The sequence below is a fragment of the Chiloscyllium punctatum genome, chromosome 49 (genome assembly GCF_047496795.1).
Source record: "Chiloscyllium punctatum isolate Juve2018m chromosome 49, sChiPun1.3, whole genome shotgun sequence".
NCBI lineage: Eukaryota > Metazoa > Chordata > Chondrichthyes > Orectolobiformes > Hemiscylliidae > Chiloscyllium > Chiloscyllium punctatum.
This window is the reverse complement of record NC_092787.1, coordinates 25,205,896-25,231,476: the sequence shown is the minus strand read 5'-3', so window position 1 is coordinate 25,231,476 and position 25,581 is coordinate 25,205,896. Positions and strand designations below refer to the sequence as shown.

At 41.7% G+C, this 25,581-nt stretch overlaps 2 protein-coding genes across 3 annotated transcripts in view; one reads left to right on the top strand and one right to left on the bottom strand.

The window, feature by feature from the left end:
- The first annotated feature begins 213 nt into the window (after nt 1-213).
- On the top strand, nt 214-6,179 carry LOC140469420 (uncharacterized). Its single transcript, XM_072565923.1, has 3 exons — nt 214-683; nt 3,096-3,311; nt 5,055-6,179. Exons 1-3 carry the CDS (start codon nt 230-232, stop codon nt 5,189-5,191), a joined length of 807 nt encoding a protein of 268 aa, XP_072422024.1. The 5' UTR covers nt 214-229; the 3' UTR covers nt 5,192-6,179.
- Nucleotides 6,180-7,225: 1,046 nt separating this feature from the next.
- Nucleotides 7,226-25,581, bottom strand: part of LOC140469419 (early estrogen-induced gene 1 protein-like) — a 113,923-nt gene continuing 95,567 nt past the window's right edge. Inside the window, exons 8-11 of one of the 2 annotated variants that reach the window (XM_072565921.1) lie at nt 23,267-23,534; nt 21,700-21,821; nt 15,034-15,103; nt 7,226-14,317 (exon numbers count right to left, since the gene is read on the bottom strand). In XM_072565921.1, the coding sequence (XP_072422022.1) occupies nt 14,272-14,317; nt 15,034-15,103; nt 21,700-21,821; nt 23,267-23,534 (506 nt within the window). In that variant the 3' untranslated portion in view covers nt 7,226-14,271. The remainder of the gene's footprint in view (nt 14,318-15,033; nt 15,104-21,699; nt 21,822-23,266; nt 23,535-25,581) is intronic. The other variant, XM_072565922.1, reaches the window with a different exon arrangement.

Here is a 25,581-nt window from a genome sequence, read left to right as displayed (position 1 = left end):
CAACTTCAACACACCACCATGTTACCTGGCCAACATCTTTCCACTTTGGTGGGACGAAAATTTTAAATAGATGAGCAGGAGAAATTGTAAAACCAAGTGGCTATCCCAGTCTGACAAGTGGGCCTGTCCTGTTCCCCAGGAGTTAACGTCATAGCTCAGGCTCCAGTACAAATAACTGACTGCAAACAGTTTCCCTTCAGTTGCCAACTGCAGGACACTTCTCACTCTGATGGTACGTCAATGTGGAAAATTCCTCTCTGAGATGCCGAGTGTTTGGAATCTCTGGAGGTTGTGCCTGCTGCTGATGTTATGGGTTCCCAGCTCTGCCTCCCTGTTAACCGGCTGCATTAAGGTGAACCCCTGCAAATGTATAATGCAGGATGGATCTGGGGTGATAAACCTGGCAGCAATGGGAGACGCTGATGGATTCCTGGAGAGGGATGCACCACTAACAGGTTCGGGCAAGGAATCCGATCCTGAAAGTTCACTCTCATTCAGTCCCTGTCTTCCCTTCAGTGAACCTGCTGGGTTCTCCTTTGAGTGCTTGGAGGTGGCCGTTTGTGTTGTTGTCAGGTCCCGAGCTCCAAACAAGGAGACAGTGGATTTTCTCAACTTTGGAAGACATGGGAATAATGTGTTCAGCTATGACAACGATTCACAAAGCCTTACCGTCACCTACCCTGGTAAGACTCCAAATTGGTTTGCCTTTTGAAAAGAGCTATGCCGGGCTTGGATTGGGGTAGACAAGGTCAGACGTCAGACGACACCAGGTTATAGCCCAACAGGTTTATTTAAAATCACAAGCTTTCGGAGCGCTGTCACTTGACGAATCATTTCACCTGGCGAAGGAGCAGTGCTCCGAAACTTGTGATTTCAAATAAACCTGTTGGACTATAACCTGGAGTCATCTGACTTTTGATTTTAGAAAAGAGGTGATATGGTGGCTCAGTGGTTGGCGCTGTTGTCTCACAGCACCAGGGACTAGCCTCGGGTGACTGTCTGTGCGGAGTTTGCACATTCTCCCCGTGTCTGCGTGGGTCTTTTCCGTTGCTCTGTGTTCCTCCCACAGTCCAACGATGTGCAGGTTAGGTGGATCAGCCATGGTTAAAGATCCCATTTGAGGTTACAGGCATGGGTGGGGATGCTTTTTGGTTGGGTGCAGACTTGATGAGCCAAATGGCCTTTATCTGTACTGTAGGGAGTTCTATAATTCTAAAACCAGAGTAAAGTCATTGATCAGACTTCAAAAGACGAGGAGAGTGACACCCTCAGAGGAGGGGCTGAATGGCCTTCCTTTGTTCCTAAATAATGACATTCATGTTGATGTTTAAATTGCTACATGGAAAACGGCAGGAGGAATGAGGGAATGGAAGGAATTTGGAAAGTTCTTGGGAAAAGAAGATTTCTAACAGAGTGAGGGACTGGGGGAGCTGTGCAATGTAAAGATGTAGCAAGGGAGATCTAGGGGATGGATGTGAGTGGGATGCTCTTCAGAGAGTCAGGGTGGACTCGTAGGGCTGAATGGCCTGTTTTCACACTGTTGGGATTCTTTGGAACTGTGGCCAGCCGCATTCTATACCCAAAAATGATCAATTTTTCAAAGTTCATTTTGTTTCTGTGAATTTTCAGAAACTATCTTGAGTAAATTGGAACAGCTGCAAAGGATCAGCCTCTGATCTCCTGATTGTGGAGCTAGGTGACTATGAATCCCTGAATCCTGCAGCCAGTTGGCAAGGGTTAAATGTAGCTCCTATGAATATGGAGGGGAAAGGGGAAGAGCAAATACAGCCTGTCTGGGTGTGGGGGGGGGGGGGGGGGAAATAGTGAATGTACTAGGTCTATATGTTTTGCTTGAAACCATTAAATATGCTCCATCTTGAGGGCTGTTTTGGCAACGTGGTAGTGATACTATCTCTGAGCTTCTAGGATGGGTTCCTGTCCCATCTGGTCCATGTATAATAATGTCTTTAAACAGATTGATTCAAAATTACCCTGTACGTGTCATGCTTTTAAGAGAGTTCATCTTTAAGGACTCCATGTACTACCGAGTTTTGAGAAGATTTGTAGCTCAGGTTGAGGTTCTAGATGTAAGTTTGCTCGCTGAGCTGGAAGGTTCGTTTTCAGATGTTTCATCACCAAACTAGGCAACATCATCAGTGAGCCTCTGGTGAAGGACTGGTGTTATGTCCCATTTTCTATTTATGTATTTAGGTTTCCTTGAGTTGGTGATGTAATTTCCTGTTCTTTTTCTCAGAGGAGAAACAACCCAAGGAAATGTAAACACATAAATAGAAAGTGGGTCACTAACACCAGTGCTTCACCAAAGGCTCACTAATGATGTTGCCTAGTTTGGTGATGAAACATCTGAAAATGAACCTTCCAGCTCAGCGAGCAAACTTACATCCAGAACTCCATGTAGTGTGTGTGAACAATGTTGTGACTCTGCCTGCCTGTTAGTCTGCTTTGGGTTTGCAAGCTGTGCAGACAGAATTAATCTGTAATGTCTGTTTTATAACCTATAATGTTTTACTCTTTTAAAATAAACCAACCAATTGTAACCCAGAGTTAATCAGTCCTTGAGCAGTGATTGATTAGGGGATGGTTGTCATTAACATGGCAGTCTGGACCAATCGTGAAAAATCATCTGATATCTCCATCATTAGCAGAACCAATTTCTGTTTTAAAATAATCATCCAATATCCTCAGAATTGTTACAATGCACAAGGAGCCCATTCAGCCCATCAGTGTTAGCACTGGCAATCTGTGCATTATGACTTAGTGCCAAACTCTTGCCTTTTCCCAGAATCTGCGCAGTTTCTGTTTAATCAAACCCAGGAGACAGATAAGATGCCCAGTTTTGTAGGTGCCGGTTTGTTAATGTTTTAAAGTTTAATTTTGTATTTACTGAGCTGACGAATAACGTGGATTTTGCCATGTTGTTCCCTATCGTACAATTGCTATGTAGTTCAGTGATACGTTGTGCATGATACCGAGACTGAGAAGCTTCTTGGGATGTTTTACAATTAAAGGGGCTATACAAATACAAGTTGTTGTTGAGTTTTACACATTTTCGTCAATATTTTGTTATCTTGCAGCATCACACTGCAGCCCTCTGCATACAGTGGTTCGGTATAACTGCAGCTCCAATCACTCTGTGGTCCGATCACGCACTACGGAGAATCCCAATTTGTTACAGATTGATGTTGACGATCCTTGTGCCTGTCCCAACAGCTGTGAACCTCAGGATGTCGGTCCGAGAACCATCATCTTAATCATGTTCGGCATAACTGTCACATTCTATTTCCTGTTTGGTGGGTGAAACAATTTGCACTTAAATAGTTCTTCTTGTGAACAGAAATCCCCAGGTATCTCTCAGAGATGAGCATGGAATGAGAGCATAAACTACTAACAGTGTTCAGAGGTTTGATTAATTGATGAGGTGATAGAACCAGTGCAGACATAATGGGCTGAATGGCCTTCCTCTGTGCCAGAAACTGAACAGGACTAGCAATTATAAATACAATGGCTATAAGAGCAGGTTAGAGGTCAGGATTACTGCACTGAATAACTCACTTCCTGACTCCCCAAAGCCTGTCCATCATCTCTAAGACAGCAGTCAGGAGTGTGATGGAATACCCCCCACTTGCCTGGATTAATGCAGCTCGAACAACACTCGAGATTTTTGACACCACTAAAGACAAGACAGCTTGATTGGCACCACCTCCACAACATTGATAAAAATGCACAGCAACAATTCACCAAAGATCTTTAGCACTTTCTCAAACCCACGACCACTTCCATCCAGCAGGACAAGGGCAGCAGTTACATGGGAACACCACCACCCTGACTTGGAAATCTATCACTGCTCCCTTACAGTCATAGATTACGATTCTGGAACTCCTTCCCAACAGAACCCACACTCTAAGGACTGCCGTGGTCCAAGTAGGTGGCTCACCACCACTTTCTCTGAGGCATGTGAGGATGGGGCGACAAATGCTGGCCGTGCCAGTGACTCCCACATCCCACGACTGAATAAAAAGAAACTCCATTCCTGTTTGTGGAACCTGGCTGTGCGCAAATTGATTTTTGCTTTTCCTACATTATAGCCAATAAAATAGAATCATAGAATCCCTAGTGTGGAAACAGGCCCTTTTTCCACCAACCCTCCAAACAGTAACCCATCCAGACCCATTCCCTACCATACCATTCTATATTTACCCCTGACTAATGCACCTAACCTACACATTCCTGAACACTATAGGCAATTTAGCATGGCCAATTCATCTAAACTGCACATCTTTAGCCTGTGGGAGGAAACCAGAGCACCCAGAGGAAGCCCACACAGTCACCTGAGACTAGAATCAAACCCACTGAGCTATACCCTCAAAATGTACGTCACTGGTTAAATGCTTTGGTAGTGACCTTATAGAGATTTATAAAAGCATGAGGGTCATGGATAGGATAAATAGACACCGTCTTTTCCCTGGATTGGGACAGTCCAGAACAAGACAGCATAGCTTTAGGATGAGAGGGAAAAGATGTAAAAGGGACCCAAGGGGTGACTTTTTCATAGAGAGGGTGGTGAGGGTATGGTATGAGCTGCCAGAGGAAATAGTGGAGGCTGGTACAATTGCAGCATTTAAAAGGCATCTGGATGGGTATATGAATAGGAAGGGTTTAAGAGGGATATGGGCCAACTGCTGGCAAATGGGACTAGATTAGGTTAGGATATCTGGTCAGCATGGACAAGTTGGGCTGAAGGGTCTGTTTCTGTGCTGTCTAACTCTATGACTAGTATCTTAAAGCAAAGTGTATGATTGAATCCTGGTGAACCCTGCTATAAGAATTATCAGGGCGCTTTTTACAATGTGCTGTTTTCACAGTGCACAGACACTGTTTCTATTTCAGGTTCGTAGTAACATTCCGCAGTATTTTGCTTTGGACAATATTTTAAGTTACAAATACCATCTCCAACACCCTCCCCTCATCACAAGTGCTTGTTAATGAGAGCCACTGAAGTGTAGAATCTGAGATCCCTGTGGTTATTTTCTCAGGGTTGTGTGCGCTTAGTCCAGTCCGAACTCCTAATGGTGTCGAAATCATTCCCAAAGAAAATATCTGGTGCAGTTTGTACTACGCGTGTGTGGAGAGAAAAAGAAGAAAGCAGTGGGACCCAAGACGTTACAACTGAAGTAAGATCCACCGAGCTGGAATTTGTATCGGAGACATAGTGTTGTAAAGGGTTCAGATCTCATCTTTCACCGTCTCTATTGAGGGATATGCTACATAAACCAAAAATACTTTCACAGGGTTTGTCTGGATTGTATTTTCCAAGCCTGCTCCTTGAAGTTCACAACTATTACCTTCAAAATACAAATAGATCTTCACATATTGAATGGGAGAGATAGATGGGAAGGGTGGATGGCGTGGGGAGAGGTGGTGAGGGAGGTGTGGAAAAGAAAGCAGAGATGGAATCAGCCATTTACAGTATGGAAGCCCATAAAGCCCCCCTCAAGCCTCTCTGACTAACAATCCAGGCAATCTCAAACCCCTGTAAACCTGATGTGAAGATGCTGGGTTGGACAAAGTCAGAAGTCAGGGACACCAGGTTATAGTCCAACAGGTTCATTCAAAATCACAAGCTTTTGAAGTCACTTCATCTTACAAAGGAGCAGTGCTCCGAAAGCTTGTGATTTCAAATAAACCTGTTGTACTATAACCTGGTGTCATCTGACTTCAAACCCCATAAACCTGTAAGTTATTCCCTTCAAATGCCCATCTGATTTCCTTTCGAAACTATTGCCATTTCTGCTTCCATCTAGTTATTGGCGGAGAGTTCCAGGTGGTTACTATAGGCTGCATAAACATTATTTCTCATTTTCCCTCGCATCTCATCCTTAAGTTCTGAAATCCGGGCCACCCCCGTCTCCCCCAAAGGCTTATTATCATCATCTCATGGGTCGAGATTTTACTTGGTCTAACTTATCCAAGATATAATTTATACACCTCTATAAAAACAACTGTCAGTGCTTGGAGAACAAACCCATGCTTTCCACTACAACCTAGGAACATATTAGATTAGATTAGATTACTTACAGTGTGGAAACAGATGTCAACCATCTGATGAAGGAGTAGCGCTCTGAAAGCTGGTGCTTCCAATTAAACCTGTTGGACTATAACCTGGTGTTGTGTGATTTTTAACTTTGTACACCCCAGCCCAACACTGGCATCTCCAAATTATGACTACTGCAAATACTAACACACTTCCAGAGATCTCCAGTTGTAAGTACTGAGACTTGCAGCAGATAGTTGCTATAGCAGCGATGGAAGTGGACTAAAACATGAAAGTGAATTCAAATGCCACCCAGCGAAACTGAGGATCTGAATTCAGACTTTTTGCAAAGAGTACAATGGTGCAATGATTTTTACTGATGGATGAGTCATCCAGAGTTCCAGATACACGAGTAACAAGCACAATGGGTTGAATCGACAGGTGCTAGATCCTGCCATTAATACCTCGGAAAGTTGTTTTGTGAAGCAAATACCAAACTGTCCAGGCTGCGATGCATGTAGGACCAAACCGTTCACTTGTGCTCGATTGGCTAATCTCTCACAACTTCAAGAATTGAAATTTATCTCCCATGCTTTAAACACAAGGGAACCTTCCAGGGTTCCCACTGCAGACTACTAACCGGTGAAGTAGCCTTGTAAAATGTGATGAGCAGAAATTACTGAGATGGGTTAATGAGACGAGGATAAATTTTTTCACACAGAGTGTGGTGAGCCTGTCACAGGATATGGCTGAGGCCAAAACATCATGCTTTCAAAAAGAGGCAGTCGGTGCAGCTCTTGTGGCTAAAGGAATTAAAGGACACGCGAGGGAAGGAAGGATTAGGATATTGAGCTTGATGATCAGCCACGAACATATTGAATGGTTGAACGGACTTGAGGGGTTGAATGGCCTTTTCCTATCTTCCATGTTTCAATGTGCCACAGTGCACGAAGTATGTTTGCACAATGACCACTTGGACAAGGCAAGAAAATGTCACAGGAGTTTAATAGAACCCCAGCAGTAAAGTCTTAAAGGTCCAAACAAAGTCAGATGGAAAAACAGATTGTGCCTTATCCAGCTAACTCAATGAGGACAGCAACCTCGTAGGACCATACATCTCCTAAGAAACAGGTAAAAACCCAACCAATTGTGTTAAAAATAAGATTCTTACGCTAAACACAAAATAACAGCTTTATTGTTAATACAGGTACCCAATATTATTTATTTCCCAGAAAACAGTATTACATGATACTGCTCCTATACACTTCAAAATATGAAACAAATAACCTTATTACAAATATTTTTAACCAATTACAGTACATTGTGCATTCTAAACATATCTAAATGTTATACAATATTCCAGCTGATAAACATTTCTATAAATTCCACATCCTCTGGGCATTTTGTTTTAAGAAACCTGTACACTCACCTCCATAGGATCACAAAAATAAGTGTCTAAATATATCTTTCGGAATACATTCTGTAACACCTTTACTTTTAACAAAACCATAAAAATCTGTCATCATTTACCTTTAGTTCAGAGTTAGGTCTCAAAGTGTTAAATCCATCTAGGGAAGGGCCTAATCTCCCAATGCATAGCTTCAAATGCTTTCAGAAATATACAGATTTACTTAAGGCAAGCAGAGTGCCAGGGAGCCACACGTCATTTGCCCAATTACAGCTGATTAAAGGAGTTGTTCAGGATCATTGTTGTACTGTAGGTGCCACTTGGTCAGATAACAGGCACATCTGGTCATCCTCAGAATTCCCAAATGGGTGCTTGCTGCTGGCACTTAATACCCTGTCAATTTTTAAAAAAAGCTTACAAAACACTTTGTATTCCAAATCAATCCAGATTTGAGGTGATGCCGCTTTTTATCCAGAATCTAAAAGATCCCCCACAGCTCCCAGTTAAAGCATGGGAACCTCAAAATAATTCCAAAAGGGAACAAGCAACATTTTACCCAAGAAGTGATTAAAACAGGATTGGTATTTATTTATTTTTAAACAAAGCCCCATTGGTAACTGGATGCTGGACTAAATCAGCAATGCTCACACCTTACTGTGGTAGTGAATCTCTGCAACTCCTTTAACCAGCCAATGGGCCACCAGAACACATTATCAGCAGCAGGAAGGACTTCATGGAGTGTGCAGCAATTTCAATTTCCCTCATGCCTGGCTTGATTTGAAAGTGAAGTTTCCAGCACTATCATTAGTTAACAAACTCGAGTTATCCAATTTGCTGTAGTTAGCACAGCTTTAGCAATAGATTTTCCCACAGGGAATTAACTGTTCTTTCGCTTGGAATTAACTCTAGTCTCAGTGAATTTTCTTCTCTCCACCAGCACGTCTCAAAACATTACTGGTCTCTCACACATACACAGACACAAGTCCATCCCTCACACCCTACATGCACACACTCTCCATCCATCTCTTTCCCATCTAGTCCATCCAGCTCCCTCTCTCTGGTACAGAAGCTCACAGCCTGCCTATCAGTCTTCCTCGCTCTCACACAGACTCTGTCTCTCTGTCACACACAACAGTCCCCCCAGTTGCATCAATTAGTTCAAAATAAATAACCGTCAAAATCAATCTTTGGAATTAAGAATGTGCTTCCTTCAGGTTCTATGGCAGATTTTAGTTGCTTCTAAAAATTCCAATCCCAAGGTTCTTAAAGTTGAAGCTCTCACAAAAGACAGCAAACAACTCTGTAGGTGCCTCGTTCAAATGGAAACATCATAACCAGGTTGTCTGCTGCCCACTGAAGCAGCTTCTTGTGGAATTCGAAGGAAGTAGGATGAGGTATTGTGAAATCTATGGACCAAAGGGATTAAAGGCTTTAGCTTTGATTTGGTTTGATATTGCTGCAAGTTTATATTCTTTGGCCTTCCCATCCCTCTCTAATTTACTGAATGATATTCAGCTTTGATGGATTTACCCATTATAAAATGAGCACACTGTGGCCTTCATAGAACTCGTCCAATTAACTACAGGCAGCATGCATTCTAACAGCCAGAAGTGAATGCATTTGATTGCTGCTGTTATATCTTGAACTGTCGTAGAGCAAAACAGGGTTCTCATCAATAGTTTCCCGATATTGCTGCTGATAAACCATGAGAGTGAAAAGGGGTACTGCAAGATTTTGACTAATTAATAACTGGGCAGAGACTGCCTTCGTCAGTGTGGCCTGTTGGCACTCCATCATGCAAATGTCTTTAGTCAGAGGTTACAACAGTCCAATATTAATTCCCACACACTGTAATACCAAAACAAAAATGCTGCCTTTTACAAAAGGAAATCAGGAACACGATCAACACCAACGTGTAACATTCTAAACACATTTTCCGATGTCACGCAGGGAGATATTCAAGGGCTATCATCCCATTGTGACAATAATGCAGTCTCCAGTCAGCCTGCTGGCCGGAAACACAGACAGAAAGGATCAAAATAATTCAGAAACAATTTTAAAAAATAAACACAGCTCCTACAACAGTGGTCAATTTCGGACAGTTTCACAAATAAAAGCAATCACCAAGTAGTTATTCTTGTTTTAAAATCTGTGATCAACATCTGATTGGCGGAAGAAATTAAATAGGACTTGGAAAGTAAAAAGTGCACCTGAGCTCTAAAATGGATGAACGGCTACGACAGGATTTTCATTATAATGGATTGAGTAAAGCAAACTACGTGCAACAAGACAAACATTCTATCCCTGCATTTGTGATCTTACGGGAACTGCAGTTTCCACGTGTTGCAGTTCCAGTAACAAAGCAGCCCCATCTGCTACCTTGTCGTAACTAGACATTTCTGCCATCCCTCCCTTCCAAATTACTGGTTTCACGAACTCTCATCAATAAATACAAAGCACAGGACAGACTGCTTTGCAAGCCTGCTGTCATCGCTGCCCAGGTGGCAAGACCACTCTCCTATCTCGAAGAGGACCTTGGGTGGTGAATTGGTGTTCTAACAATGCTAGGCCATGGAGTGGTAGCAAAGGAGCCCACACAGGGAGAAAAGAACAAAAGACAACGGAAAGAGGTAGGTGCCCACCTAATAGCAACCAAGCAACAAAGCAAATGGGGGGGGGGGGCACAAGTGCATGTCCAGGGGGAGCAATAAAAAAGGATTTAAGAGACAACTGGTCCCAGTCTCAATTATCAAGATGTTTTGCTTTGGTCAAATTAAATTAATTCCTTCAAAGGCAACAGCCACAGCACAAGCTGAGCTCTGAGTTGGTGACAATTTAGTTTGCAATCCCTGCACTTAAAGTAATATACAAACTGAAGCTGTGTTAGTACGAGCTGTAGCAAGGTGCTATGCTAACCCCTAACAAAGCAAGTCAAAACAGGAAAATACTGCTAGAAAAAAAATACCTCAATTAAAAAACTGTTCCAAGTGAATTTACACTAAATTTTGATTAACTAAACACGTCAATGCCAATAGTCAAATGTTACTAAAATGTAAAAAAAACTTGTTATTCAATCTTAACCCTTGATCTGCTGGTTTTATTGATGCTGAGAATATCTGAAAAGTTTATTGATTCTTTTAACAAGCTAAGTTGATTTAGGGAAGGACTGTGGTATTTATGGATGATCTGCGACTTGCATCAAACTCTACTTCAACAAAGATATTCTGTAGAAATCCCTGTAGGCAGCTACTCCATTTCAGCCTTCTAAAGCTGATTACATTGTTTAAAACAAACAAGTTGAAAAACTATATGGTCAAGGGCTAAATTAAATACAATCTAAAAGTGGGGCTATCTAATCAAAGAGGTCATGAAACTGTTGGCCTTTTCATTCATAATGACTAATTATACTGGTAGATAGTGTTGGGGTTATTCTTGTTTTAAAATTTGTGATCAACATCTGATTGGCGGAAAAAATTAAATAGGACTTGGAAAGTAAAAAGTGCACCTCAGCTCTAAAATGGATGAATAGCTATGACAGGATTTTCATTATAATGGATTGAGTAACAAAATCTGAAAAAGAAAATTCACCATAGTCCCAGAGGATCATGGGGCTGCTCTCTCATTAGAGATAGACAACTTGTTGTGGTTTAACTTGAAGTTCACCACGCCTCCGGCGAAGGGAGAGATGAAGGAGGCAGGATCCACACAGAGAAGTGGATGTGCACTATTGGGAGTCACTCTGCATCACAAACTAGCTGTCCAGCCAACTGAGCTGACCAGCTCCCCAAATGCAAAACACAACTGCATATTCAAAATTTTAAGTCAAATGAAAAAAATATTTTTCAATTCAGTATAGTTTTGTCAGTGGGACAGCATTTCACCTTGCAGACATATGAAGAAATATATTGGCATAAGTTTTTTTGAGTTATTCACTCACATTGTCTATTTGTAGGGAGTGCAACTGTGTAGCATCGTATTGCGCTCTGATTAAATGTCTCTGGCAGACACTGCCGCAGTCCCACACAACGATGTCTCATTTTGGAATGATTTGGAGATGCCGGTGTTGGACTGGGGTGTACAAAGTTAAAAATCACAACAGCAGGTTTTGTCCAGCAGGTTTAATTGGAAGCACTAGCTTTCGGAGCACCGCTCCTTCATCAACCACCTGATGAAGGAGCTGCACTCCGAAAGCTAGTGCTTCCAATTAATCCTGTTGGACTATAACCTGGCATTGTCTGATTGTTAACTTTGTTCACTTTGGAATTACTGAACACACCGGAATCTCACTTGCAAACATGTTTTGGACAGAACCAGCTTTGGCAGAGGATTAGCATGAAGTCAAGAAGACATCCACTCAGTAAAATGGGAGGGTGAGCTTGATGGGGTTTTACATCTCAGCGTCAACACTGAGTACAAGATTCATTATAATTAAAATGAAAGACCTTCTATCTCTATATTATTTGACTAAATGGGCATTCTTTTGCGTCTTCAAATAACCTGCACTTCAGTGGTTAAATAAGAGGGGCCAGAAAGATGTTTTTGAACGAATATGCAGATTTTAGTTGCTTGAAGGTGGTACCTTTTGTATTTTATGAACCAGTCTGTGCAACAGAGGTAATATCCCAGCAGGTTAAGTGTTAATTTTGGCTCCGCATTAAAAAAAACTTAAGATTTTCCTCACACTAGTTGTCACAGAACAGTTATTAAAACAGTACAAAAATCAAGAGTTAAGATTCATCGCAGCCTTGAATTTTAGGCCTCAAATTTACCACAGATACAGATAGTGGACAAGTTAACTGTTCACATTACGTTAAACTGAGCCACAATATTCACAAGTGGCATGCAATAAGCAAGAGGACAAGGCTAGTGTAGGAAATATACAAGTCTTCAAAGTGCATAGCTAACCAACGCCAGCATGTTCAGACAGGAACAGGAAAATGACATTTTTAAAGAGCTACAGCCTCTCGCCATGAATCACTGGACTCATTTGTTCCACCAGAGGCAGCAAACTGGCTCAGGCCTGAATAGACCAAGATCTGGACCCATCAGATTACACACTCGCAGCCCAACAGGTCAGAGACAAGCAACGTGGAGAACTGCAATTCTCAAACTCTCAATTCTCTTCACTAGATACTTCAATGGGCTAGAATCGAGTGTTGCACTAGCACAGTATTGTACAAAATATGCAGCCAGCTGTTAATGCTGTGTAGCAAAAATCCATGGCACTTCTTTAGCAAATCCCTCAGATTGATTGGGAAGTAAAAGTGTACTCTAATGGCCCATAATCAATCTGGAACAAAAACAAATTTCACCCCCAAAAGGTTTACAGTAACTTTGTTTCAAAGCAGGAAAAGCCTGCACTAAAGGCCACTTACTAACAGCTTATGAGACAAGACCAAAGTTTGGAATCAGTAGCTGTCCCTTCCAATATAATTCAACAATAAGGAAACATCAGAATTTCCACAAGGTCAGCATTTGACCACTACCATTCTGAACAGCTGAGCACAAATAAAAGATATTAATAGTCATCCAGTGGCTGGTTCAGTGGTGCATCATTAGTCTTTGCAAGAAGATCGTACAGCACACAGGATCCATTTCTCTTCAGAATACCTTCTGACTAGGTTACTGTTATTGCAACAGCATGCCACTAGACTGGAGTCTTTAAAGCCAGCCTTTTAGTAACCATTCAGATAGCATGGTTAAAACACATATCAGATTTATCTTCTTTTGAAGCTCAACTATAAAAAACAACTGATTTATGAACATGAATGAATCTGCTCCATGCCCATAAAGAAATACGTTCCAACAACATGCATTATTAAGGAACAATATATGTGTATGAATATGTCAAGTTCCTGACATGAGTCGGAAGCATCAGAAATCACAAAAAGTGTCACGACTGGACAAAGAAACAAAAAATCCTATTACTTCATTTCAGGAGAAATCCAACACCCCACAGATACACAAATACTCCGTGCAAAGACATCACCGCATTTGATGTGTCCGTTAATAGCATCATGGTTGATACATTGATTTAGAATTGAGACGATCAGTATTTTGATTTTTCTTAAAAAATGAACCTCCTTCACTTGACAGCAATTATGCTGAAATTGTTATAATTAAGTGAAAAATTTGCGTTTTCCAGTAACCAAAATCACAATCAATTTTGGTGGATCAAAACAAACTGATTTCCTCACACGCACAACAACTTAAATGTCTGGGGCGAAACAGAATAAAATTTTCCAAAGCATTTAAAAATTTCCTCTTTATGCAACAATATTCACAGGGCGATGTGCAGTCTTTAGCCCTGGTCTCTAAATGGTCTAGAAGAAGGGTAGTGAGCACTCTGGTTTACTTTGGAGTAACACTGGGAGGACAATATTTCAAGGAAAAACCGCCCCCTTTAAAAAGACACTCAGCCACAAGTGTTTTGGCATTTAATTGTTGTGATTCAAGAGGATTGCTTGAACAACATTTCAATGTCACAGAAACAAACTATTTCTGAAATTAAATCCTGATCTCTGTACTGGTTCAGTAAGCACTGCAACAGAAATAAATGGGAGGTCTTTTCTTTAAAACGGGAGCCACGTCCCAACCAATTCCCTAAATACTTCAATGAAGTCAGAACCAACATCAGCCACTTCTTGAGAGGGGGAGTGGGGAATGGGGCTGTTGTTTGATGTAAGTGGCCACCCTCCTCCAGTCCAGCTGAGCTGGTGGGTGGCATGACCTGATGGATAAGACTAGATGTGCTGTAGGCAAGGAGCTCAAATGGAAAGTGGTTAAGTAGATGCAGAGTGGCTCAAGTTTCTCAACGGCTCTCAATAACAACAGGCTCAAAGACACCCGCAGACACCCTGTGGAGAAAGAAACAGTACTTGTTACTTGCAGAAAACCGATTTGTGAAAATACTCATTGTATTATCTCGCTTGAGCTTTTGACACCTTAAGCATAAGGACTGTAAACACACATTTGAATACGGCACAGGTTGGAGAGTACAAAATGCATTTTCCAAAACTGTAGAAGCAAGGTGCTCATTATGAGAATTAAGACTCTATTGACATGAGGAGGAATAGCTGACAACCCATATTTATTTAACTTTTCACCTTGTAAAACATAACCAAGGCACTTCACAAAGCACTACCTAGTTGACAGCAGAGGGGGGAACATTCCTTGCATAAAATATTTAATGATTTTAGAAAGAATGTGTTTATAATTTTAGTACCACTGGCACATGAGGAAATGCTTTCCTCAGGAGGTACTGTTCACTGAGATAATGTGAAATAAACCTTCAATCAAGGAACTGGCAGGTCCATAAATTACTGCATCACATTCGAACATTTGCAGCTTTAAAATTATCAATAATCTTACTCCAAATTATTTCTCTGAGCAAATAGCAGAATGACAAGCTGATGATTGAAAGGGCCCAAGTTTGTTAGATAAAATGCAAAAGGGTTCTTATTTCAAAAGTATTAAAGACTCATTTTGAAGAAAATCCCACACCAATAATCTGGGGTCCAGGATAAATTACACAATGGTACAAGACCACTCTGCTGCAATTTCTGAAACTCACCTGTTCCCCAGCTGAATACCACCGAGTGCTGTTGTTCCATCTCTACTTACAAACAGCCTCAAATTACTGTCTGAAAATGAGAAGAATACACAACATCAGCACACTGGGGAAAAAAAACAGCATACACATACGGGGCTGAAGAATCTCTGCCCTCGGCTGCTAACAGCACTGACTCAAATTTGAATTCATGTAGCACCTCAACATGTCTATTAAAGAACGTAATGTATCACAGCACAAAAACAGCGGTTTGGCAGGCAAAGACCTCAGCCATTCGGAGAGTTTATTCAAAGCGAAGACAGATAGATTTTTAATGGGTAAGGGAATCCAAGGTTATGGGGACGTGGATAAAAGCAGGAAAGTGGAGTTGAAGATTATCAGACCAGCCATGATCTTATTGAATGCTGAAGTAGATTCAACAAGCTGAATAACTTACTTCAGATCATGATTTGGAGATGCCGGTGTTGGACTGGGGTGTACAAAGTTAAAGATCACACAACACCAGGTTATAGTGCAACAGGTTTAATTGGAAGCACACTAGCTTGCGGAGAGTCGCTCCTTCATCAGGTGGTAGTGGAGGGCTCAATCCTAACACATAGAATTTATTGCAAAAATTTACAGTGTGATGTAACTGAAATTATACATCGAAAAATTGATTGGCTGTTAAGATCATGTATCTTAAGGTCTGATTTCACAAAAATAGGGAGATAAATTGGCCAGTTAATTATTGTTTGAGGGAGTTTGTACAGCAATGTTATATCAGGACAGCAGGAGAGCTCCCAGCTCTCCTTGACACAATGGGGGCCTCATTTCTTTGCCATTATTTTTATTGTCATGGTACAAGTCAGTGAAAAAAAGGTGAAGTCTTGGATTTAAAGATTAATTGAAGAATTGGGATTTCTAATAGGGCAGTGCTCCATCGGTAGCGCAATAGACTGTTGCGCTGAAATGGCAACTAGATCAAGACAGAATCAATTAGATCATTTTTCCAATTTGTGTTTGTGTGACTTTCTCCCTCAAAAGGTCAGGGTGCAGGATTAGTGGTTGCCTGATAAGTGTTAGAGGCCTGAGAATGAAATCGGTATCAGTGGAGAAAAATCAGAAAAGGGGCCTAAAATAAAACACAAGAAATTAGAAGTCGATCATATGGCATAACGAACCTGCTCTGTCATTCAATTTATCACATCTCTATTTTCAATTTCCTACTCACTCCCCAAAACATGACACAGCTAAACCATAGCTATCCTGGCTTTGAATCTATTCAATAATGCAGCATTTAAACCCTCTTGTGATAGAGACTTCCCAAGATTCACAACAATAGACAATAGGTACAGGAGTAGGCCATTCTGCCCTTTGAGCCTGCACCACCATTCAATATGATCATGGCTGATCATCCTTAATCAGGATCCTGTTCCTGCCTTATCTCCATAACCCTTGATTCCACAATCCTTGAGAGCTCTATCCAACTCTTTCTTAAATGAATCCAGAGACTGGGCCTCCACTGCCCTCTGGGGCAGAGCATTCCACACAGCCACCACTCTCTGGGTGAAGAAGTTTCTCCTCATCTCTGTCCTAAATGGTCTACCCCATATTTTTAAGCCGTGTCCTCTGGTTCAGTACTCACCCATCAGCGGAAACCTGTTTCCTGCCTCCAGAGTGTCCAATCCTTTAATAATCTTATATGTCTCAATCAGATCCCCTCTCAGTCTTGTAAACTCAAGGGTATATAAGCCCAGTCGCTCCAGTCTTTCAGCGTAAGGTAGTCCCGCCATTCCAGGAATTGACCTCGTGAACCTACGCTGCACTCCCTCAATAGCCAGAATGTCTTTCCTCAAATTTGGAGACCAGAACTGCACCCAATACTCCAGGTGTGGTGTCACCAGGGCCCTGTACAGCTGCAGAAGATCCTCTTTGCTTCTATACTCAATTCCTCTTGTTATGAAGGCCAGCATGCTATTAGCCTTCTTCACTACCTGCTGTACCTGCATGCTTACCTTCATTGACTGGTGTACAAGAACACCCAGATCTCTCTGTACTGCCCCTTTACCTAAATTGATTCCATTTAAGTAGTAATCTGCCTTCCTGTTCTTGCCACCAAAGTGGATAACCATACACTTATCCACATTAAACTGCATCTGCCATGCATCGGACCACTCACCTAACCTGTCCAGGTTACCCTGTAATCTCCTAACATCCTCATCACATTTCACCCTGCCACCCAGCTTAGTATCATCAGCAAATTTGCTAATGTTATTACTAATACCATCTTCTATATCATTAATATATATTGTAAAAAGCTGCGGTTCCAGTACTGATCCCTGCGGTGCCCCACTGGTCACTGCCTGCCATTCCGAAATGGAGCCGTTTATCACTACTCTTTGTTTCCTGTCAGCCAACCAACTTTCAATCCAAGTTAGTACTTTGCCCCCAATACCACGTGCCCTAATTTTGCTCACTAACCTCCTATGTGGGACTTTATCAAAAGCTTTCTGAAAGTCCAGGTACACTACATCAACTGGATCTCCCTCGTCCATCTTCAGAGTTACATCCTCAAAAAATTCTAGAAGATTAGTCAAGCACGATTTCCCCTTCATAAATCCATGCTGACTCTGACCTATCCTGTTACTACTATCCAGATGTGTCGTAATTTCATCCTTCATAATAGACTCCAGCATCTTTCCCACCACTGAGGTCAGACTAACTGGTCTATCATTTCCTGCTTTCTCTCTCCCACCTTTCTTAAAAAGTGGTACAACATTAGCCACCCTCCAATCCGCAGGAACTGATCCCGAATCTATCGAACTCTGCAAGATAATCACCAACGCATCCACGATTTCTCGAGCCACCTCCTTCAGTACCCTGGGATGTAGACCATCAGACCCCGGGGACTTATCAACCTTCAGACCTAATAGTCTCTCCAACACCAATCCCTGGCAAATATAAATTCGCTTAAGTTCGCGAGATTGCTTGTGTCTTCCCCAGTGAACACCGATCTGAAGTAGCAATTCAATTCTTCTGCCATTTCTTTGTTCCCTGTAATATATTCCCCTGTTTCTGTCTTCAAAGGCCCAATTTTAGTCTTAACCATTTTTTTGCCTTTCATATACCTAAAAAAGCTTTTACTATTCTCCTTTATATTATTGGCCAGCTTACCTTCGTACCTCATTTTTTCTCTGCGTATTTCCTTCTTAGTAATCCTCTGTTGTTCTTTAAAAGCTTCCCAGTCCTCCGTTTTCCCACTCATCTTCGCTATGTTATACTTTTTCTCTTTTAACTTTATATGTTTCTTAACTTCCCTCATCAGCCACGGCCACCCATGCCTCCTCCTAGGATCTTTCTTCCTTTTTGGAATGAACTGATCCTGCAACTTCTGCATTATACACAGAAATATCCACCATTGTTCCTCCACTGTCATCCCTGCTAAGGTATTGCACCATTGAACTTTGGCCAGCTCCTCCCTCATAGCTCCATAGTTCCCTTTATTCAACTGAAAAATTGTGGAGAAAGGAAACTTATCCTCATGTCAGTACAAAATGAACAGCCTCTCATCTTGAGGCTTGATATTGTCTTCTAGATTCCCCTGCCAATGCAAGCAACCTCAGTGCCTGCCTTGTCAAGCCCCTTTAAAATTGGCCATGTTTCAACGAGATCACTTGCCCAGAGAATAAATGTCTAATTTACTCAGCCTCTCTTCATAGGATAACACTCCGTTCCCAGGGACCAAACTCGAGAATCTCTGTTGTACTGGCTACAATGCATTGTCTTTAAAATGGAAAAAGCTCGATCAACACCCTTTCTACCCCAGTACTCCCTCCTCCCACCCACCACCCCTCTGCCCCAAAGTATTGCATAAATGCTGTCTCTTCCACACTTTGTGTCAGCTCTGATGAAGAGTCAAGGAGATGCAAACATTCACTTGCTCCCCCTCCATGGATGCTGCCTGAGCCACTCTGATCTCCATTTGTTGTTTTCAGTTCATCTTTAGATGGAAATTGTGTAATTTTCTGATACCTCAGATTAATGTAAAGAACCAGGTCACAGAAATTAGGCTTTAACTTGGCTCTGCACTTATTAAAAAGCTTTATTTAAAAAAAAAGAATTTAAAAATGCTGAGAAGGTAGTTCAATAGCCCCTATCCAGAGGTTTGCTCAGATGATCATCTTGCTAACTGCGACTTGTTGTTCTTCAATCTCTCTTCCCCAGGTACTTTTCGCTTCTTTGCAGAGAGCAAATCGTTCATAACTTACAAAGCCTTGCTCTGATTGGTTAAAAGCAACAGCTTACAGCTTATTGGTGACAGAAAATAAACTGGCTTTCTTCAGGTTTCAGGTATGTTCACTGCAAGGAGAGATGCACCACCTTCCCTTTTGGGCATGTGATAGTTTCTGGCGATATTGATCGCATCCACAAGCTGTTCACTTGCACAGGAGCTAATCGCAATTGTTAGCGGACAGACAATTGCTCAACACTCCTCAAATTAATCAGCCTCTAGTTGCTGGCCAAATCTCATTTTGCATACATCCCTAATTTTGTCCCATTTGCAACTAACCTCCCCCACTGGTTGAACAAAGCAGCTACGTAAACAATACCTACAAGTATTGGTAACTGTCTTTTAATTACAGTAATCCCTTCCACAATCCTCAAATTTTTAAAACAGTTCTTTTCCCAGTTCTAAAGGAGGGTCACTGGTCCCAAAATGTTCACTCTGATTTCTCTCTATAGATACTGCCAGACCTGCTAAGATTTTCTAGCAATGTGTTTCTTCCCCCCCCCCCCCCCCCCACCATTTCAGTCCACTATCAAAAATACAGAAAAAGATAAAGTTTTTATTCTAACCATAATTTCCGAGAAAACTTGTGAGCTGTGATAATGTACTGCATACTTCAGTTTCACTCAAGAATCCAAGATAAGGCAGATAGACCGTCTTATCCTGTGTGTAGGCAAGGATGTCTCCCTCCGATCAGCTGATGAACTGTTACTCTTTCATGTTGAGTCCACTTAGGAGAAATCCTGAGGTGCCAAGCACAGATGGCACTCTGGATGAGGGTCTTCATTCTCCATCATCAAAAGTGACTTGCTATCACCACTACTGACTGAACTTACAAGTGATCTTTTCTTGATGTTTAGATTAGATTATTTACAGTGTGGAAACAGGCCCTTCGGCCCAACAAGTCCACACCACCCCGCCGAAGCGCAACCCACCCATACATTTACCCCTTACCTAATACTACGGGCAATTTAGCATGGCTAATTCACCTGACCTGCACATCTTTGGACTGTGGGAGGAAACCGGAGCACCCGGAGGAAACCCATGCAGACACGGGGAGAACGTGCAAACTCCACACAGTCAGTCGCCTGAGGCGGGGAATTGAACCCGGGTCTCTGGCGCTGTGAGGCAGCAGTGCTAACCACTGTGCCACCGTGCCGCCCAAAACAACTGGACCTGTAGCAGCTGGTGAGGAACCAAGAGGGGAAAGCCTACTAGACCTTGTCTTTCCAAATCCACCAGTCACACGTGCATCTTTTCGTCAGTAGGAGTAGTCACCTCACAGCTTCAGCAACAGAAAGTGGAGCTTTTGAACAACACAGCAGAGGAGAAATCCATTTTCTCCATCAGACCTGTGCCCATTCTTTGTAAAAATTATCCTGATTGGTTCCACTCTTAGGCCCTTTCTCCGGAAAGCAGCCAAAAGTTTTCCCTTTCACGTACACATTCAAATCTCTTTTGAAAATTACTGAATATGTTTCCACTGTCCTTTTAGGCCTGATTATAACCTGCTGTGTAAAAGACCATTCTCATGCCACCTCTGGGCTCTTTTGCCAATTACCTTAATGTCAGAAATTAAAAGGAAAATACTATGCAGGCTGGAGATCTGAAATAAATCTGAGTGCTTGAGAAACTCATCTGTGGAGCATCTGTTAACTACACAGGAGCTAATCACAGCATCTGTGGAGAGAACACAGAACTAATGCTCACATCCAATATGGCTCTCCTCTCCACAGACACGATCAGACTTCCAGCACTTTTTGCTTTTATCTCAAATGTTCTCTGCTATGTGACACAAAAACTTTGAAAACATATTGCAGCCTCAGCCTCAAATTGTGGCATAGCTGAGAAAGTGACTGGACAAATACTTGGAAAGGGAGCATGAAGGAGTGCGGGAAGGGCAGTTAAGTGGGATGAGATCAAAATGGAGATACAGACATGAACAGCCTAATCTCCCTGCCCGTGCTGTAATTTCTACAATACTTGTGTGGTCCAATTGGCAATAGAGAGATAAGATTTGGCAACTGCTGAAATCAACATACTTTTATAGTTGTCTCATCGCAGAGCACACAACATTGTGGTTTTCCCCATGAATAATTGAGGCATGTGACAAATTTTGTGGCAGAGCCCAGATTCTTTACAGTAAGATCAATCACACTGTTAGACAGAGATGGAGGTCAGCACACACATCTAAATAACACTGCCTTTTCTTGTGAATGTATATACTATACTAACTTCACAATATATCTGCAATATTAAACAGCATTTTGGAAGGAGGCAACGCTCCAGTTTGGGTGATTTGACCTTTAATAGTCCTCCTGTACACTAAAAAGGCAGCAACGCCACATGGATGAATAGCGGACAATATCCATGAATTAAGAGTGGGAACATGGCAGGCTTACCTTCAGCATTACTGACATCTGTGAAATCTTGACTCTGCACAATTTTCTCCACAATGTCATCTGCATCGATTCTGGTATCATCAACCCAAGTAGGTTGACTCTCGACAGTTTCCTTTTTTCGTCTGCGGAATGAGAAACCAATTAGGAGCAGTACAGCAATGCGCTTAAAAATTACATCCACAGCTCGTGTATGAGGAGCCCTGAAATTCAGAAGTTAGCACAACCTTTCCAACCAATACTTTACTGGAGTGCAGACTCTGGCAGGCCTTTCCGGTCAAAAACATTTTAGCTGCAATATGGCATTGCATCCCGCAAATCACCAAAATCAGTGCAAACTCTCCCCCCAGCAATCTACACACTTGCATTTTCCAGCTGAGGCTGTAAAATTAAAAGACCAACTGCAGCATCATCCAAACAGGCCAGGTAAAGCAGTACAGTACTGGGATCAATTTCGTGATTTAGACAACAAGTACTTGCTTGCCAAGCCACCGGGGCAGCAGCACTCTGGTTTCCTTAAAGCTCTGCTAGTGATCCACAATCAGAATGGAATTTGCAGTTAGTACTCTGTGGTGCTGATAGATTGTACAATACTTTTGTGGCACAGACACAAATAGCATTGGCCAAGGTCACAGACCCAACGATACATTAAGTTGCTTTTTCGTCCCTATATTATCAGGAGTACATTGTTGACGCACTCCAGGTTTGATAATTATTTCTAAATTTTATGCTTTTTTTTGCACAGTTGAATACAATGCAGGTCAGATAAAGATTCATGTACTTTTGACTCTGACCACATTCCTGCAAGACCAACACTTGAATTTTTTTTTGAAGGAGGCTGCACATTCAATGCCAAACAATAATGGAATATTTCCATCTCCGGCCACACAGAATCACCTACCAGAATATCAACAGGGATTTCCAGTGGTCACTCCATATAGTACAGGTGCTACCAGCAGAAACAACTTCCTTCAAATGAGCCTAAGTTGGATTAGATTGGCCTGTGAGGTCAACTTGTCTCTGCAGTCTGTATTGTCTATTTTAAACACAAGTCAATACAATATCTCTGAACACCTTAACTTGGCTATCGGACTAGTTACAAAGTCAGATGCTAAATTCCAGACTTTGAGCTATTTGAATCTTGCTCATTCCAATTCATTTTTAAAAAATAGAATGATGCAGCATAATTTCAACTTGAATAAACAGAGAATGGAAAATTGCTTCATTTGAATCATGAATAGAATGCCTGCAAAACCCAAGCATCTGGAGCTATAAAGCATCCACCCATTTAGTCAGGCTTTTCCAGTTTGGGAATGCAGGTTGTGAAGATGCATTTGCTGACAGAGTAAAAACCTTGAATTGGACAGGAATGTTTTATCCACCATTTTTTATTTCATAAAATGTGAAAAAAGTCAAGACTATAGACAAACATTTTCCGATTTGGAACAGACAGATCTCAGATACAGGACAGTGTGGAGTTTAAAGAAATGCAAAGACAAAAAATATCACAAACTGGTAACAACAACACCCTTCAAATCAAAACGGTACACACAACATTCCGTGGTCTCACCTTCTGTGGGTTCTGCTATCAGGATGTGCACTATCCAGAGATAGGGAACTACCTCTTTTAAACAGAACAGCTGTGTACCTGGGTGGCCTTTCTGGTGGGAGTGCTGGCCTCGGGGGCCTGGGTGGTCGCTCCACTTTGTGTTCCTTCTCTCCATCTGTGCTCTCAACGGTTATGCTGAGCCCTCCAGAGGCACTGCTGCTGCTGGATGTGTTACGTCGGTGAGTTAGGTCCGAAAGGCTAGAGGACCGAGAGTGCTCAGTGCTGTAACCTGTGTTTTAAACAATATTGAAATTGGAAATAAATGTCTCAATTACAAACAAAGAAGTTTCCCTATGGATCTCAACCATGCACTAATTTTCCAATTTTGGGATCATCCGTCTTTTTAGTTCTAATTTTAGTTAATGACAATTAGCTAAAAATTGGGATTCCATTTGCGCTATTAAGAACTAAGCTATTCGTTTGCAGCATTACTTGTACAGTATGACTAATACAATAATTTGATTTGCCCCCAGCACTTGAAAGAGCAAACCACCTCAAGGGGACATGGGTGTCATGTAATAAGCTATGAATCATGTAATTCTACTCCTCTGCATATGATCATAATAGGCTTTTATTGTGGCATTAATTTTACTTCATCAAGATCATTTTCACATGAGATTACAGTGTGCATTAAAATAATAACTGGGAGTAAGCAGAATCTGGTGTTTAATCTGTTCATGACATCACCCAAAGTGTAAACAAACTGCAGCTGCAATATGCACACCAGATGTTTAATATCTCATTATGACAGTTACCATGATCATCAACATGAGCATTCTTAGCTTAGTAAGGACTTACATTTTGTCGTTTTTCCCAAATGGGACGTGGGTATTGCTGGCAACGATTACACGGAGTCCTGAGGAAGGGTCACTCGACCCTGAATGTTAACTCTGATTGCCCTCCACAGATGCTGTCAGACCTGCTGAGATTTTCCAGCAATTTCTGTTTTTGTTCCAGACTTACAGCATCCGGAGTTCTTTCGGTTTTTATTAAGGATTACACTGGTTGCCCTTGAACTGAGGGGCTTGCCAGGTCATTTCAGAAAGCAGTTAAGAGCCAATCACATTGCTATGGATTTGAAGCCACACATAGACCACATCAGCTATGGACAACAGATTTCCTTCCAAACAAGCATTTAACATGGTAAGAGATTTGACAGTGTAGGTAGAGAAAATGTTCCTTGATGGGGCACTCCAGAGTGAGTTGGTAATGAATATTGGCCTTGTCAGTGTCATCCATTTCCATGATCTTGACAGCACTATCAAACCCAGATCATCAGTCTCAGCCACCTATGTAGTGGTGCACTGTCATAGAATTAATCTATTCCACTGCCCTAAGAGCAACGACATTAATTTAGTCCCCAAAGCCAGTATAGAGGAAAGGTTGGAGAGACTAGGTTTGTATCTATTGGAATTTAGATTAGGAAATACTTTGATTTCATAAAAGATCCAGCGGGGTCTTGACAGAGTGGACATGCAAAGAATGTTTCCTTTTATTGGAGAATCTAAAATTTAGGGGTCACTGTTTAAAAGTGTTGGATCACCAATTTAAACATTTAAATATTTTTGAGTCACATGTCTTTGAAAGTCTATCTCTACTGCCTTTTTGGGGAGAGAGTCATTGAATATTTGAAAGAGAGAGTTGGATAGATCCTTGGTAAACAAAGGATGCAGTGTTATGGGGGAAGGTGGGAATGTGGATATCAGGAACAATCAGATCACTCATGATCTTATTAAATAGCCGATTTAATAAGGCTGTATTTTGGGCGGAGGGGTACATGGCAACTCCTGCCTCTCGTTCATAGTTTGTAAAAGACGTATGTAGAAGACAGGCTATATGTAAACTCTGTTAAATGTGCTTGGTTTTTTTGCACCTGTATCCCTGCATTGAAAACACATGCTGGGACAGACACAGCAGATTCCACAGCGGGCCGCTCCATTCCACTGCACTGCTTCTGAAGCAAGTATGCAGATTTGACAGATTAGCGGAAAAAAAAAGCTGTGTTTTATGACCTTAATCGTAAACAGCTTTAGTTCTTCATTACTTAAACTTCACTCAGGTCAAGCCGCTGCAGCTTTCCCAGGACTTGCTTTGAAATGGTTAGAAGTCGGGCTACATCCAAAGCATGGGACAAGAATTTACACAATACCTGAAACATTGTATTTTAATTGTTTATATGTGTAAGACAATAAGAGTTAAATCAGATGGCTTGGGACAAAATAAGAGGTAGAAATGAGCAATATTTCCTTTCCTGGTAGCTTGGTATTTGTTGTGTA

Coding starts and splice junctions, on each gene's coding strand:
- LOC140469420 (XM_072565923.1), top strand. CDS start 230: ATGGTACGTCAATGTGGAAAATTCCTCTCTGAGATGCCGAGTGTTTGG. Junction 684..3,095: donor CCTTACCGTCACCTACCCTG/GTAAGACTCCAA, acceptor GTTATCTTGCAG/CATCACACTGCAGCCCTCTG. Junction 3,312..5,054: donor CACATTCTATTTCCTGTTTG/GTGGGTGAAACA, acceptor TTATTTTCTCAG/GGTTGTGTGCGCTTAGTCCA.